At 36.9% G+C, this 17,246-nt stretch overlaps 2 protein-coding genes and 1 pseudogene across 2 annotated transcripts; 2 read left to right on the forward strand and 1 right to left on the reverse strand.

The window, feature by feature from the left end:
- Window positions 1-3,450: 3,450 nt before the first annotated feature.
- LOC120151813 lies at window positions 3,451-4,112 on the reverse strand. Its single transcript, XM_039164160.1, has 2 exons — window positions 4,057-4,112; window positions 3,451-3,841 (listed from the first exon to the last, which is right to left on the reverse strand). The coding sequence occupies exons 1-2, from the start codon at window positions 4,110-4,112 to the stop codon at window positions 3,451-3,453; spliced, it is 447 nt and encodes a 148-aa protein (XP_039020091.1).
- Window positions 4,113-8,587: 4,475 nt separating this feature from the next.
- On the forward strand, window positions 8,588-12,261 carry LOC120151785 (serine/arginine-rich SC35-like splicing factor SCL30). The gene is made up of 8 exons (XM_039164139.1): window positions 8,588-8,637; window positions 9,102-9,290; window positions 9,368-9,445; window positions 10,778-10,942; window positions 11,021-11,058; window positions 11,291-11,369; window positions 11,443-11,613; window positions 11,908-12,261. Exons 2-8 carry the CDS (start codon window positions 9,112-9,114, stop codon window positions 12,035-12,037), a joined length of 840 nt encoding a protein of 279 aa, XP_039020070.1. The 5' UTR covers window positions 8,588-8,637; window positions 9,102-9,111; the 3' UTR covers window positions 12,038-12,261.
- A 2,634-nt stretch (window positions 12,262-14,895) lies between these two features.
- On the forward strand, window positions 14,896-16,402 carry LOC120151814 (annotated as a pseudogene).
- The last annotated feature ends 844 nt before the right edge of the window (window positions 16,403-17,246 follow it).

Below are 17,246 nucleotides of genomic sequence, written 5' to 3' on the forward strand. Positions count from 1 at the left end.
GGAAATGTCAAAGACTCAGCCAAAAGTAGACTTTTCATTCCCCTTAGCTTTGGATCCCTCTCCAATATCTTACACTAAACAAAATCAAATGCAAGGGTTACTGATTATTGCTAGGGATTAATGAGGGTTTTAAAACACTTCCTAAGACTAGAAATATCTGAAAAATGGGTTGGAATCATCTAGTTTCTTAAACCCTTCTAAAAATCATTTTTACAACCATGGCCAAAGTTTGATCTTAAGGACTCAAATGAATGCTCAATAGGTGTTGTTTTTGGTTCTTATGATGAAATAGATTGAAACTAAACCAAAGCCTCCACCTTTTCTCAAGAGAATGATGAAGATGAAGAAGAAAACTTGGTAGAAGAAGACAAATGTGAAGAAAAACAGAAGTTGGAAATTCATACGGTGATATCACCAATTTTTAATGAAAATCAATTTTATTTTTGGACAAGGATATAGTTGCATCTTTGGTCCCTCCAATTCTGACTGTAGATTAAAAACACTCTTTTTATTTCACTATTTGACTCAAATCAAGCCCAAATCCTCTTCAATTTGGGTCAAGGCTTCCTAAAAGCTAAGGAATTAAACCAAGGCCCATCTCGGGTTAGCCTAATATTTCTAACTCAGGATTTGGGATGTAACAAATCTCTCATCCTAAATAAAATTTCATCCTCAAAATTTACCTGGTAGAAGAGGTGAGGACAATAAAGCTTCATGTCCTCCTCTGTTTCCCACGTTGTTTCCTCAACGCCATAGTACCTCCATAGCACTTTGACCAAAGAAATCCTCTTGTTCCTTAACTCCTTCACTTAGCTTGCCAAGATTTTGATTGGTTCTTCTGAATAGGTTATATATGAGCTGACCTCAATTTATTTTAAAGGTATGACGTGCGAAGGGTCGAAGTGATATCTTTTGAGTATAGATACATATAACACATTGTGAATGCACTCTAACTCTGATGGTAAAGCTAGTCTGTAAGCCACTGGTCCAATGCTCTCAAGCACCTTGTAAGGTCCTAAGAAATGAGGATTCAACCTGCCCTTGCACCCAAAGTGGAGCACCTTCTTCCAAGGGGAAACCTTGAAGAATAACTTATCCCCAACTGCGAACTCGATGTCTTTACGCTTTAAATCTGCGTAAGACCTTTGTTTGTCTGAAGCTTCCTTAAGTCATTTTTGAATCAATCGAACCTTCTCCTCGGTCTCTCTAATTAAATATGAGCCTACAATCTTACCCTCACTGAGCTTAGTCTAACAAAGTGGAGTCCTACACTTTCGCCCATACAAGGCCTCATACGGAGCCATCTGAATGTTCGAGTAGAAGTTGTTGTTGTAGGAAAACTTTACTAACAGCAAGTGGTCCTCCTAAATACCCTGTAAATCGATGATAGTACACCTGAGCATATCCTTGAGAATTAGGATAACTCATTCTGATTGGTCATCTATCTGAGAATGGAAAACGGTGCTGAAATGTAGTTGGGTGCCTAGGGACTTATGCAAAGCTTCCTAGAAGCAAGAAGTGAAAAGAGGATCCCTATTTAAAATTATGGAAGTCAGTACAAAATGTAACATCACTATCTTACGGATATCCAATTGAGCTAACATCTCTAACGTAGAGTCCAACCTTATTGGGAGGAGGTGAGTTGATTTGATTAGGCGGTCTACTATGAACCAAACTATGTCATGTCTCTGTCTGGTCATTGGTAACCTGGTCACAAACTCTATGGTCACCCTGTCATATTTCCTTTGAGGTATTTGAATGGGCTGAAGCAAACCTGAGGGGACCTGGTGTTTCGCCTTAACCTGCTGACACACTAGACATCTAGCGATAAACTCTGATACTTCCTTTTTCATGCCCGACCAATAAAACAATCTACGAAGCTCCTGGTACATCTTATTACTGCCTGGGTGTACAGAGAGTGGATTATAATATGCTTCGTAAATAACCTTACTGTGCAACTGAACATCTATGGGTACGTACAACCGGCCATTAAAGTATAACACATCTCTATTTCGAAGCTCAAAATATGAGGCCTCACCTTGGCAGACCTGATCGATCCGACTTCTCATCCAATCATTTAAACTCTATAGCCTTTTGACTTCACCTACCAGCTTAAGCTCAACTCGCAACTCGGCTAGCAAACCATCATCACTGGATAAACTTAAACATGATAGGAGGGCTCACAACTTAGTCATTAATTTTCTACTCAAGGCATCTTCCACTATATTCACCTTTCCTGGATGATAATCTATCACGCAATCGTAGTCCTTAAGAAACTCAACCATCCGTGTTGTCCAAGGTTCAACTCCTTCTAAGTGAGAAGATACTTGGGGCTCTTGTGATTAGTGAAGATATGACACTTCTCGCCAAAAAAATAGTGTTGCCAAATCTTCAAAGCAAACACTACTACTGTTAGTTCAAGGTCATGGGTAGGGTAATTACACTCATAAGGCTTAAGCTGACGGGACGTGTAAACTAAAACTTTACCTTCTTGTATCAAGACGCATCCAAACACATTCAAAGAAGCATCGCTGAAAACTGTGAAGTCCTTACCCGACTCTGGTTGGGTCAATATTGGGTTTGGGCCAAGATGACCTTTAACTGCTCGAAGCTCTCCTATCACATTTCATTCCATACAAAGGGAACTCCATTCTAAAGTAATTTTTGTTAGCGGGGCTGCTATCATCGAGAATCCCTGAACAAACCGACGATAGTACCCGGTTAACTCGAGGAAACTATACATCTATAACATATTTTTAGGGGGCTCTCACTCAATTATATCCCAAATTTTCTGAGGGTTGACTTTGATGTCGTCGGTTGAAAAGACATGACCCATAAATGCCACATTCGATAGCCCAAACTCATACTTTTTGAATTTGGCATACAACTGTATGTCTCTAAAGGTCTAAAGAACAATACAGAGATGTTGATCATGCTCGTCCTCTGATTGGGAGTACACTAGGATGTCGTATATAAACACCATCACAAATTGGTCCAAGAATGGGTGGAAAACACGATTCATTAGGTTTATGAATGTCGTCAGGGGGGTTTGTGAGTCCAAACATCATAACTAAAAACTCATAATGATCATACCTTGTTCTGAAAGTCGTATTCGCCACATCCTCATCCTTGACTTTTAACTGATGGTAGACTGTATAAGATCAATATTTGAGAAGACACATTCCCCTTTGAACTGGTTGAAGTGGTCGTCTATCTTGGGGAATGGGTAACGGTTCTTGATGGTCAACTTATTTAACTGTCTATAGTTGATGCACAAACTCATCGACCCATCTTTCTTCTTAACGAATAAGACTGACACTCCCTAATGAGAGATACTAGGTCGGATGAAACTTTTCTCTATTAACTTCTGAATCTAAGCTTTTAACTCCTTAAGTTCATTTGGTGTCATGCGATAGGGTGTAATAGACACCGTGTTGAACCTGGTATTACTTAAGTATCAGACACTAATGCACGCTCGGGTGGTAAACCCGACAACTCCTCTGGGAACACATCGAAAAAGTCTCGCACTGTTCGGATATCCCCTAGTGTAGGTGCTAAAATTCGAGTGTCGACCACATGAGCCAAGAAGGCCTCACACCCACAGTCGATTATCCTTTGGGCTTTCAAAACTGAAATAATCCTCGTCTGATGGGATCTTTCACTAGTCATCACCAACTTGGTTCCATCGATAGCTATGAGCTTAAGCCGTATGGTTTTGCACCTCAAACTGGCATCGTGTTCGGTTAACCAATCTATCCCTAAGATCAAGTCGAACTCCAATAAGGGTAACTTCATCAAGTCCACTGGAAAGGTCTGATCATGAATCCTCATTGGGCATCGTCTGAAAATTTATCCACCAGGATGTCTAAACCTAGTGGGTTAGAGACTCGAACACCTATCTCTAGGTTCTCTACCAGGATTTCTATTTCTTGAACTAAGTTAGAGAAAATATAAGAATGGGTGGAACAAGGGTCTATAAAAGTGGTAACTGGTAAAGAAAATACCATAAATGTATATGATATGACATCTACTGCATCACAATCCTCACAGGCTCACATTGCATACTGTTGAGAGGCCACTCTTGGCTTGGCCCCAGTCTCATGTCTAGCCATCCTATGACTCTGCTGCCTAAACGTAATGCCACCTCCTCTAGTTGACCCTCGACCTCTTTGTACTAATGGTGTCGATCGCTAAGTCACCATTGATGCTCTACCCTAAGCTCCTGGGCAGTCTCAGGCGAAATGGCCCATGGATCCATAACTATACAACCTCTATATCCCAACTGATATGTCCATGTGTGCCTTTTTCACACTTAGAACATAGGGTAAAGGTGAACCCTTCAGTCAGTTCATTAGCAACACTCCCAAACACTAAGTTTAATGGCCTTCTCCTCGATTCAGACCTACGTCTATGACCCAAACTTTGTTCGGTCTTTCGATACTGTAATGTTGGGGGCCTTGAAGAACCCTAATTATCTCTAACTCTCTTGGCTGGGGTATGAGAAGGCCTTGCTGACTCAACGACTTTCCTAACATATCTTACATCCTCATTAGACTGTCTAGTCTGTCTATCTAGGGCTCTCTCAATTATTTTTACCCGATGGGACAGTTGAGCAAAGACTATGGGAGGATCTACTATAAAATAGGTCAAAATGTCACCCTTAAGGTCATCTCTGAACTGATTATAGCGACGCTCCTCAGTCGAGATCAACTCTACTACATATTACTAAGTCGGAGAAACTCTCGCTCGTACTTCCCTACTGAGAGGTCACTTAGAGTCAAGTGTAGGAATTACTCCATCAGATCATCGATATGGATCTGTTCGATGTACTTCTCTCTGAACTGGGTGAGGAACTGCTCCCAAGTAGGTCACTCTAGCTCCATCGTCAACTCTACAGTCTCTTACCACTCTGTCGCATCACCCTTAAGTAGGGAGGTGACGCACTCTAAGTTATCCGTAGGGACAAGATACAACTGTCTGAGGGTACGGAGCGTCTCTTTGAGCCACTAATCCGTCGCGATAGGATCATCATCCTCAAAACTGAAGAACTCGGTGTTCTTATATCGGCAGAGTCGTTCTACTGGGGACTTCTAAGGAATAAGCACTGGTCGAACTAGGGTACTGGTGGTGGAGGTGGTGCAGCTGAAGAACTAGGGAGAGACATAGCTATCTGCCTAAGTATGGAGGTGAGGTCCCTGAAAAAGGTAGCCTCATATACCACTACATCTGCTGGATATTGATGGTAGTAATTATCCTGGATAAATCCCTCACTAATATTGGGTAGTGGTGAGGCATGACTTGTCTCTATCACCCTGGTTATAATCTGGGGGAGTCTGTTATAGGGTCTATTTGAAATTCCAAAATGAATGGGTTTATTATCGTTATTACAGTCAATTAATGTTTTATGAAGATACAAAGGAGCATAAATAGGGCCTTAGATATGTTTATAACTATAAAAACATGAAATATACCATGAGAATGCTTTAAGCTTATGCAATATACCACATTTCATCTAAATGACTTACATATGGTATAGTTGAGTCAAGAGTGAGTTGCATTTGATGTTATACTGCTAGAAACGTCAAAGATTAAACCCAAAGTAGACTTTTCTTTCCCTTTAACATTGGAGCCTTTTCCAACCTCTTGCACTAAACAAAACTAAATAAAAGGGTTATTAACTATTACTAGGGATTAATAAGGGTTTTAAAACACTTCATAAGGCTGGAAATATCTGAAAAATGGGTTAGAACCATCTAGTTTTTTAAATCCTTCTAAAACCCGTTTTTACAACTACGACTAAAACTGATCTTAAGGTCTCAAATGAAAGCTCCAGAGGTGTTGATTTTGGTTCTTACCTTGGTTTGATGAAATAGATTGAAACTAATCCAAAGCCTTCACCTTTGCTCAATAGAAGGATAAAAAGGAGGAAGAAAACTTGGGAGAAGAAGACAAATGTGAAGAAAAAGAAAAGCTGGAAATTCAAACAATGATATCACCAATTTTTAATGAAAATCAACTTTATTTTTGAATAAGGGTATAATTGTATCTTTAGTCCTCAAATTCTGACTGCAGATTAAAAACACCCTTTTTTATTTCACTATTGGGCTCAACTCAAGCCCAAACCCTCTTCAATTTGGGTCAATGCTTCCTACAAGCTAAGGAATTAAACCAAGGCCTATCTCAGGTTAGCCTAATACTTCTAACCTAGGATTCGGGGCATTACACGTACACCCTCCAAAGCCTAGCATGGATGAACAAAGTAAGTCCAAGAGAGCGCTAGAAACCTAACAGGAAATTGCCATAATGGTCATGTAAGGTTTTGCCTGAAACACCCCTTTGAGATAGTTGAGAAATTGCCCCATCGGTATTGAGACATACCCATCTTGATTAAGGGGGCTACCACTGTATCATCACATAGATTCCAATGCTGATGATGTTAATAGAAGACACCGAGTTGTGGTAGTGTTTGGCCCATGAAACGCTAATAGGGAGAAGAAGAGAGGAATTCGAGCGTATCACTTGGAAGTAGCAAGATTACGCCCCTTCCAAATCGACCAAACAACAAACGCAAAAAACATGTTCAAATGACAATCAAAGTAGAGATGAAAGTTACTTTGAAGGTTCATAATAATCTAGTCTTCCAAATTGGCTGCAAAGAAGGTGATGGTCTACTGAAGACTCAAAATTGAAACCCAAATTGCATTCGTGATAGTGCAGTCGTGAAGAATATGGAGAAGCATTTTTTCCGGGGCTAAACAATCGGGGCACAAGGAGTCCTAAGAGTAACCTCTATGACATCTGTTATGATTGGATAGCAGGTTATTTCTTTTGATGAGCCAAAGGAAACTGCGGATGCGCTCAGGAACACGAAGCTCCCAAATGAGTTTCCAGTTTAGATTTTGGGCATCCCAACAAGGTTTAGAGATAACTTGGAAGACACTCTTAACAGTGTATATAATTAAGCGCTTGGGGTTAGAGAAGATGATTGATGAGATCAAAGTTCCAAGAGCTATAAAAAGAGTAACAATAGATAGCTTTAATAAGGGATTAAACATAGCATCTGGGTTCCTCCAATTGAGCAAAGAACCTAAATGAGGAATCCAATTATCTAACCAAAATCTGATTGAGTTGTCATTTCTAATGGTTCAAGCGACGAAGGCATAATAGGATGGCCAAATAGAGGCAAGAGAACGCCACAACCAAGAGAAATTAGAGTGGGCGATGCTATCCAGCAATGGTCAAGCATATGGTACTTCGCACGAAGGAGGGAAATATAAAACTAATCACCATTAAAGATAAGGGTATTACACACTTTCATCAAGAAGACAGAGTTGACAGTCATTGTGGACCTTATACCTAACACATCAATGCATATTGGTTGGCAAAGCTTACTCTATTTAACAAGTGGTACCCAGTTAGAAAAATAAAAAAATAACTAAGAAACTCGAACAAAGATAGAATCAAATAGATCTGATCGCATCAGTAAACAAACCACAAAAGGGAATTAAGCTACTCAAAGACTACCAACAAACTATAAATCAGACTTAAACGATATTCATAATTATCCATGAACGCATAACGGGTTTCTAAATTCAACCCGAGGGTCCAAACAGTGAAGATCAACAGTATAACATATAAGCATCATCTTGATCAGTTATGACAATCTCAAATCAACACTTAAAAAATATAAGTGAAAATAATGGTCAAACAATAAAAAAAATGCCAAAAAAGTGTCATAAAAGCATATAAAAATATGACATACATGCAAACTTATTAAAAATTAAAAATAAAAGAAAATAAATGGATAAAAAATACCGAAAATCGAAAATAAACATTAAAGTTGATGCCACTGTCGATCAATAAAGATGAAAAACGTAATGAATTGTGTACCAACGAGAGAAAACTAGTACACGTATGCATATTCGAAAATTATAAACTCTTTTTTAAGCAAATTTAGAAATGATAAATTCTAATTTGAATAAATTTAAAATTATTTGACCCATTTTCGAACAAGTGAAACATTATAAACTCTTTTTTAATAAAGTGATTTTAGTAATTAAGAGATTTTAGTAATCAAGAGATTTATTATTATCCCTTAAAATTTTAAGTTCGAGCATCACATATGCAGAATATAAGTGTTTACTTTCAAATGATTGAGAATATTTTAAATATATATATTTTATTAAATATATATTATCAAATATAATATTTTTAATAGATATAATAGAGGTAATTTATAATTATATATTCTTATATTTTATCTATAAATTAAGAGACTAACAATAACCGATTGTCTAACGGAATAAAAAATTAAATTTCTTAAATAAGATTTATGAATTTGAATTCAATACTATAAATAAAATAAATTTAAATAAAAGAATTGTATGATATGAACCTCTACAGTATTTGTATCCATATACATGTGAAAAAATCATACTTATCCATAGAAAATTATTTTAGTTTAACAACTTGTTTGTAACTTATAGAAAAGAGTGACCCCTTTTTTGTAGTTTTCCCATAAATAAATAAAGCACGTGGAAATAAATAACATTAATATCGTACTTGGTGTTTTAGAACTTCAGATAGATCTAAAACTCCAAGCAAAATCTTCTCTCTTTTTTCAAATTATTTTATCAGGTAATCATTTATTCTCTTCCAAATCCCTAATTATAACCCTTTTTCTGTCCTTCAATTTTGAGATTGGGGTTCGTTCCTTCGTTTCCTTCAGTTTTTTTTGGTAAATTGTATTGTTTTTATATAATTTTAACAGAGAAGAGTCGATGTTCAACCCAGTCGATGTTCTTTAATTTTAAATTTTAACAGAGAAGAGTCGATGTTCAACCCAAGCAAAGTCTTTTTTTTTTCTTTTAATTTTAGAATTTGAATTGTTTCTGGGTATTTTTTGATTTAGAAGAAATTCCCGTTTTTATATATAAAGGAAGCAAATCATGAATCTTTCGTTTATTGTAGCTTCCATTTGTTCTTGGATTATCTTAAAATGACGAAATAAAAATGATTTAATGTAGTTTGTTTGGGTAAATTTTATTTACTTCTTGGAAAAATCATATATATGAAGTTCATGTATTTTTCTTTTTTTGAAGGTCTTTTGGGATGAGGAGGTACAGTCCTCAATACTATAGTCCTCCCAGGAGAGGCTATGGAGGCCGAGAAAGGAGTCCTCCGAGGAGGGGATATGGTGGCGGCGGCGGTGGTGGTGGTGGAGGGTATGGTAGAAGGAGGGAGCAGAATAATGGAAGCCTTTTAGTTAGAAACATTCCTTTGGATTGCAGGTAAATCTTTCATCATAATAGAACCCCTTTTTGTTTTTAATTGTTGGTTAAATGAATTGTTTGATTACTGTTTGCAGACCGGAAGAACTTCGAATTCCGTTCGAGAGGTTCGGACTTGTTCGAGATGTGTATATTCCGAAAGATTACTATACAGGGTTTGTCATTTCATACTTCAAGAATTTTGTGTACTGCATCATTTCTTTGCTGTGGTTCTCAATAGAAGTTCATTGTTTTGTAGTTTATGATTGTTCAAGGAGCATTAGATTATGTTTGATTAATTTTTATTGGGGTAAAGGACGAGCTTTGTGTTTTTTTCTTCGAAACCTAAGATTTTGGTTCGGGAAAGTTCCCTGTCATATTTGGTGCAACATCTAGTGTTTGCAGTACTTTGTGTTTGTTCAAGGTATGAGGTTCGTGCTTTTTCATCGCTGCCTGGGCTTGTTGGTTCGGAAAATTTATTACACTGCAACAATTGGTTTAACTTTCATATGGGTCAAATAATTGTCAGTTGCTACGATCATTTGAAAGTGTTTACTTTTTATATCGGATTGGAAATTGCATAAACCTACGATAAACCAATCTATTTTCTTATTCTTCTTCTTCTCTGATCATTGCAAAACAAGCTTTTAGGGTCGGAAAATGGGGTTTAGACTGCTGTTTATGAACTTTAACAACTTGTTGCCTGCTTAGATCGTGACTTAGTTTATATACTGGTAGAGAAAATGCATAAGCCTGCATAAATCGATTATCTTTTTCTTTAGCTTTTGCCATTACTAGTTATTACATTGGCAAGCTTTAGACATTTTGTAAGACTGCCGTAGGTTATCGGCTGATTGGATTTTTATGTTCTCGTCTTAGATCTTTAGTCATTGTATGTCGGTATATGTAAATGAAATTAATTCCTTTTCAATTGCTTTTCGTGCTATTTCTTAAAACACATTTTCCATTTTTCTGGAGTGAATTCAATTTTGAACTGGTTTATCAGGGGGTAATTGGTTTGAAGTAAAAAACAAGCCGAAGCCCCACATTTGATGAATCCGAGGATTTTACGGGTAATGATCATATCAAGAATGTTCCTTTATGAAGCGAAACTATATAATTACACAATCAAATAGAGGTTTAATGAGGAAGAAGATGGGTATCCGAGGCCCAACCAATTGAAGGCTACTCGAAGATATATTTAGTTTGAGGGAAATTGTTGATGTCTAGTGCTTCTTATATTTACAAGCATGTGAAGATTTTTCGACTCACTTGCTCCTTTTGAAGTTGCCTTTGATTTTGAATATTAAGGGAAAAGGTCAGCCACTAAGCCCATTCTTATGTAAATTCCGACCACGTTTGTCGTCGTGCTTTGGAGACGTATTTAGACATGTAAAGTATTCAAAGTATGGCCTTGTAGCGGTGACATAGCGTTATAGTTTCAACATCCCCGTCTCATTTTTTTAACTTGCATGCTTAAGTGAGGGCTTTCTGTATACTTCCCGCAGGGCTCCGCGCGGGTTTGCATTTGTGCAATTTGTGGATTCTTATGATGCTGCTGAAGCTCAATGGCGCATGAATGGTAAAATATTCGGCGGGAGAGAGATATCCGTCGTTGTTGCTGCTGAGAATAGGAAAAGGCCTGAGGAGATGCGGCATAGATCTAGGCTAAGGTAATCCTTATCTCACGCACTTGGTTTCCTGTTATACTTATATTTACCTGGAGATTTATATGGCATGGAATTCTTCAGAGAACCATCAGGATATGGAGGACGATCGTCTTACTATGGTATGTTATTTCGTATGTTACAATCTTTTTCGTAGCTTATTACTATTTACTGTTTTCCTCTTATCCTCTTTCTTAATGACATATCCATATTCGATGCTCGTACCGAAGTACGAGTGTGGTGAAATTATTAGTCTGTTACTGTGCTTTGGATTTGTGCAAATCATCATTCATTCACTTTTCTGCTTTGTGATAAAAAGAATAACCTATGATAATTCCTCATTTGATGTGACAGGGCGTTCCCGGTCTCGTTCAATATCTCCAATGCGCTCTCCTCGCCGTCCATCGGGTTCTAGAAGCCGATACCGCTCAAGGTAAGCTATCAAATTGCCATCATATCCTTGAGTGTTTAGCAAATAATTGATGATTAGATATCGATTTTGTCAGGTCATACTCCCCCGCCCCAAGACGACGAGGAAACTATTCTGTTTCACCTGATAGAAGGCACGGAGACCATCCGAGATCTCCGAGAGGTCCTCCACAAGATCGTGGTGGTGATTACAGTCGCAGATCATATTCTCCAGGATATGAAAATGCTGGTGGAAATGGCTACGGCGAGTAAGTCACGGTCATAGTTACGTGTTATATTGCAACCCATATATTCATTCATTTTGAGTCCGCCGTCATGAACTATCACATGCACGACCGGACATCGCGGTCTTTATTCCGTAGTTCCATTAATATTCATGACCGATATTTACTGCATCTAACCACAATAACATTCACTATGTCAACAACAACGATAAACACAATGTGACTAAATGATTTTATCTTCCGACCTTGATTGTTTCGAGATTTTTCGTTCTCGTTCTTAGGACTGATTCGGTTTGTTTTCAAATACTCCACCTGTAGGAATTCTGCATACGAGTCCAAGGAAGCACCACGGGCTGCACAGGCGCCATCACCGCCTCCTAGAGCATCAAGGTCGCCGCCTGGATCCCGGTCTAGGTCGGCTGACCGTTCACCAAGGCGCAGCCCATAAACGGAGTCGACGGCAGAAAGGGGATAACCTCATGGTCTTAATATGGTAGAATTTATGCTAGTAGGCTTGTTTATCTATCTCATTGTGCTCCTAGGTTTTTAGCTTTATTGAATCAAACCAAAATTGAAGTATTTTGCTTCCTTTTTAGTACAAAAGAGATTGTGGACGTTGAAATTCGAATTTCGGATCAATTAAATATCACCTCATAGAGGTTGTTTTATTGATTCTAGTTCATATGATTATTGGTATCGACTATTTAACTGAGTTGCCTTTTTTTTCAAAAAAAAAAATTCAATCTTTTTTTCATATAAATACGATAGTTTTATTAAAAATAGAAAATATCTAAAATTGCAATAAAGATTTATAAGTATAATATAAACGTAAATAAAATTATAATTAGGTTATTTTCCTATAATTATTAACACAAAAATTAGTCACTTAGATAACACAAAGACCGATTAAGGAAAATGTTAAAAATCTTAACTAAAAAGTTCGAACAAAATAAAGATACGAACAAATATAACTGCATCAACAAACAAACCACAAAAAGGGATAAAGTTACTGAAGGTCACCGACAAATCGCAAATCAGAGTCAAGCGACGTGAAAAAACTATCTGCTAACGCTAAACGTGTATCCAAATCAATCCGAGGGTCCAAAGCAGAGAAGATCATCATGATAACAAATAAGTATCATCTTGATCAGTCGTGACGATGTTAAATTCAACACTAAGAAAAAAAGATAAACGAAAACAACTACAAAAAAACTGTAAGCTACCAAAGAGCAGAGAAAATGTGCCACAAAGACAGATATAAACGTGTCATAAAGGTAGAGAACATATCACAAAGACAGAGAACATATCACAAAGGCATAATTATTCTTATTAATAAAACTTAAATAATAAAGAAAAAAGATAACCGACGGGCAAAAATAAATATCAAAATTGGTGTCACCGCCGGTTAAATAAAATTAAAGAAAAAATTAAATTGATCAATAAAATTGACACAAATTTTAAAGAAAGAAAATAAAAGAAAAAAAAGAGAAAATCTTTGATTTGTTTTAAATATGTTTTTCATTATAAAATAAAATTTGAAATTGAGTAAAATACTTTTTTGAAATTAAATATGCTTTCATCATTGGTATTTATCTTATTTTTTTTATCTTAATTTGTCATTAATTTTTTTTAGAAAGACATCTGAAAAATATAAAATTAAGATTTATTTATGGAAGATTCATATTCCATTCTCCAAAATGTTTTTTTAATAAGGGAAACTGAGTTTTATTGATAAAAAGGAAGAATCAAAATTATAATATATTTAAAGAAAAAATTGGAGACAATCACCAAAAATTCGACAGTCATTAAAAATTCATACATAAAATTAAAATATTAAAAATCAAAGATACAAAGTGAATGAAGCCTTTCAAATATTAAAACAATTTAGTACATTCATAAAATTTATCGTCTCTGTCGAACAAAATGTTTTACGATGTGATAAAAGAGTGACGGAGACAGTCAAAAAAAATTTATACATAAAATTAAAATATTAAACTAAAAATATAAAGAGGATGAAGTCTTCCAAACATAAAAATTATTGGCAAAATCTAAGTTCTTAGGTGAAAGCGAGAAAGTCTCAAAATCGAATCTCTAATTTCGAAGGTAAATTCTTTTTTTTTCCATTTACAGCTTATTTTTTTCATGAAAATCTTTAATTTTGTTGCAATAACAGTGAAACCCCATGGACTTCAGTCAAATCCTTTTCTTTTTTCTTTTTCAATAAATATTTTGATCATTTGGTTCCTGCATGTTTTAATCTAACTCATTTTCTTGTAATTCTAGCTTTGTTTGTTTCCTGGGAAATGTAGTTCAAGAAGAAAGGGAAAAAAATACTTTGTTTGTTTAGGTACAGCGATCCAATTGTTCTGTTTGCTTCTACTTTTATGTTCACTTTTGTCTATTGATGGAAAAAGGGAAATGATAATCATTCAAAAATAGCAAATTACTTGTATGCAACACTGATTCTAACCATTCAAATTAAAACTATGCTATTCGGATTTGCTTGTATGTTAATCGGACTCGAGTCTAATTGTCTAAAACAAGCATGGAATTAGGGTTATCATAAACAATCCACTAGACAGTGTGCATGGTTTCTGTTTGGAGGAGAAATATCTTTAAAATCTTGTAATTTAATCGGCTTCTTAATTATACAAACATATAAGGAAGTGCATATTTTTATATTTGGTTAAGTTTGATTTTCTGCTCCCTTGTTACCTTTTAGATTACTTAGAGAACGGATATCAACTCGAGACTCGAGGGATGATCAGATGTTGCAGAATCTGAAATGGGAAAGTACGTAGATAAGTGTTATGAACAACTAAAGAAGGGGAAATACATTATCAAAGTTTCGGACGAAGTTTATTTGTGCCCCTATTGTCCCCAGAAGAAAAAGCAGCATTACTGATACATCGATCTTGTCCGGCATGCTTCTGGTGTGGGAAAAAGTAGTTCTGCGGAAAGAAGACCGATAGAGAAAGCCAATCACCTGGCTTTGGCAAAGTATTTGGAAAAAGATCCCTGCCTGCGGTTAGTTCATCAAAATCTGTGGCTCAAGAGGCTCCTCGTACTGGTCGTGACCATGATGAGAATGGGATGTATGTTGCCAAAACTTCGGATGGAAAGCCAAATTACTGATACATGGATCTCGTCCAGGATGCTTCTGGTGTGGAAATAGTACTGCAAAATCACCAATAGAGAAAGCCAATCACCTGGCCTGTGGTTGGTTCATCAAAACCTGCAACTCAAGCTGATCCTCTTAGTGGTCGTGACCAAGATGAGAAAATTGTTTGGCCGTGGACAGGAATTATGGATAATATCCTTACTCGAAGGTTAGAAAATGGGCGATCTATAGGAAGAGATGGATCCACATTGAAGGTTGAGTTGATCAGGAGAGGGTTCAACCCCATAAGAGTTAGCCCACTTTGGAATTACGATGGTCATTCACGGATTGCTGTGGTGGAATTCAATAAAGATTGGCCAGGGCTACAGCATGCCTTGTCATTTGAGGAGGCTTACAAGGCAGATCACCATGGAAAAAAGGATTAGGGTGCTAATAATGATGGTAAGTATGGTCTTTATGCTTGGGTCGTTCATGCCGATGACTACAAGTCAAGTAGTAGTATTGGAAAACATTTACGCAAGACTAGTGACCTTAAGACCATCCCCAAGCTCATGGAGGAAGAAGCCAGGAAACAAGATAAACTTGTATCATATTTGACAAACATCACCGAGACTAAAAACAAGATAGACTTGTCTCATAGTTCATATGACCACATTTAAAATTGATTCCATCAGAGTTCAATGGTACTATTGGCAATAGTTTTGGTGATTTCCTACCATATATTTGTTTTATAAAAAGGGCATAGAAATGAAAATTCCAGCATCTTCTATTTTAGTTGCATTCCCAGGAATGTCGACCAAAGAGTTACCGGAAAATGTCAATGCTAACATGTTTCTTCTTCCAGAACATTGTTCAAAATAGTGCATTACAATTGGCTGCTTTGGAACGAAAAAGGGCTGATGAAAATTTAATGAAACTGGCTGAAGATCACAAGGTCTGTTTGTCATTCGAGCCTTTTATTTCGTTTTAATGCCACAATACTTGATTGTTTTAGAATGCTGAGAATTGATGATATGACTGGACCATCAATTTTCCAGAGGCGGAAGGAGGAACTTCACAATAGGATAATTCAACTGGAGAAACAATTAGATAAAAAAACAAGCATTAGAACTGGAAATCGAGCAACTCAGAGGGTCATTGGATGCAATTAGGCCAATGAGAGATGAAGATGATGTAGTTCTGATAATAATGGAAACAAATCTAAAGGAGTTGAAAGAAAAGGGGAGAGAGCTTGAAGATTTTGAAGCATTGAACCAAAGTCTAATCGTAAGCGAACGTAAGAGCAACAATGATCGGCAGGAAGCTCGCAAAGAACTAATCAACGTGAGTTCTTTTTCTTTTCTACTTTTAAAATGCTTGCCCTGCATTGATTTGTGAACTATTTTGCGATGCTCATCGTATAATTTCTTAAAATTCTGCTTCAGCATTTTATGGTTTGATCGTACTTGCCGGTCCGGAAGCACTAATTCAATCACTTTGTAGGGACTAAGAGAAATGTCCAGTCATGGAAATATTGGTTTCAAGAGAATGGGAGAACTCGACAGTAAACCGTTCCTCAAAGCAATGAAGAGAAGGTATAATGAGGAACTAGCCGAGGAGAGAGCTTCAGAAATGTTCTCATTGTGGGAGGAATATCTGAAGGATCCAGACTGGCATCCTTTTAAACGTATTAAACTCGAGGGAGACGAATAGTAGGTCTTTATTTCTTGACTCCTATTAAATTTGTTCTGCAACCCCAATTTCTCAACTTTACAATGTTGATACGAAGATGTCGTATATCATATACTAGAAGCTTGCGAAACACTCCTCGTTTGTTTCTTGTTCCGTTGCTTTCCTGTCGGTATGAAACGGTTTGCTCAAAGTTTGATAATGCTGGTTCAGGAAGTGATCGACGATGAAGACGAAAAGCTAAGATATTTGAAGGATGAGATGGGCAATGAAGTGTACAAGTCAGTCTTTTCGGTTATAAATGAAATAAACGAATACAACCCGAGCGGAAGGTACGTAACTTCCGAGTTATGGAACTATGGAGAAGGAAGAAGGGCAAGCCTGCAAGAAGGTGTTGAATGTTTACTGAATCTATGGAACTCCACCAAACGCAAACGATGAATGATCTGAAGGGATGCTAACTTATTTCTCAGGTAATTATTGTCGAAAATAGTGAAACTCTTGAGATGTTTGTCGTAAAGATGAATCACCGATCATTTCTTTCACCGTTTTATCACAGGAACTGATTTTCCGACCGAAAAATCAAAGAACACATGTCTGTAAGTATGTTCGAATCCCTTGTTAAACCATTTTCAGCTTCCAGGTGTATAACAATATACCTTTCTGGGATGGAACTGCATTCATTTTAGCACGATGAATTCAAGCTCATTATTTTCGTATCGGGATCGGGATCGGGATCGTAAACGATGCTGATGTAAGACATGTCGACTTAATGTAGTGTCGAGAAAACGTTGGAGAACTTTAATGTTACTGTGAAGTTGAGCTCCATATCCGACATGGATACCGGGATATGATCTTTCGAATATAT

Source organism: Hibiscus syriacus, unplaced genomic scaffold (genome assembly GCF_006381635.1).
Source record: "Hibiscus syriacus cultivar Baekdansim isolate YM2019G1 unplaced genomic scaffold, ASM638163v2 tig00111069_pilon, whole genome shotgun sequence".
Taxonomy (NCBI): Eukaryota; Viridiplantae; Streptophyta; class Magnoliopsida; order Malvales; family Malvaceae; genus Hibiscus; species Hibiscus syriacus.

Bases quoted from the DNA above. Each gene is read 5' to 3' on its own strand.
- LOC120151785 (XM_039164139.1), top strand. From the start codon at position 9,112: ATGAGGAGGTACAGTCCTCAATACTATAGTCCTCCCAGGAGAGGCTAT. The intron at 10,943-11,020 runs GTAATCCTTATC...GGAATTCTTCAG, and splicing joins CGGCATAGATCTAGGCTAAG to AGAACCATCAGGATATGGAG. The intron at 11,059-11,290 runs GTATGTTATTTC...TTGATGTGACAG, and splicing joins AGGACGATCGTCTTACTATG to GGCGTTCCCGGTCTCGTTCA.
- LOC120151813 (XM_039164160.1), bottom strand. From the start codon at position 4,112: ATGGCTAGACATGAGACTGGGGCCAAGCCAAGAGTGGCCTCTCAACAG. The intron at 3,842-4,056 runs GTGAGCCTGTGA...ATAAATTTTCAG, and splicing joins GCCTCTCAACAGTATGCAAT to ACGATGCCCAATGAGGATTC.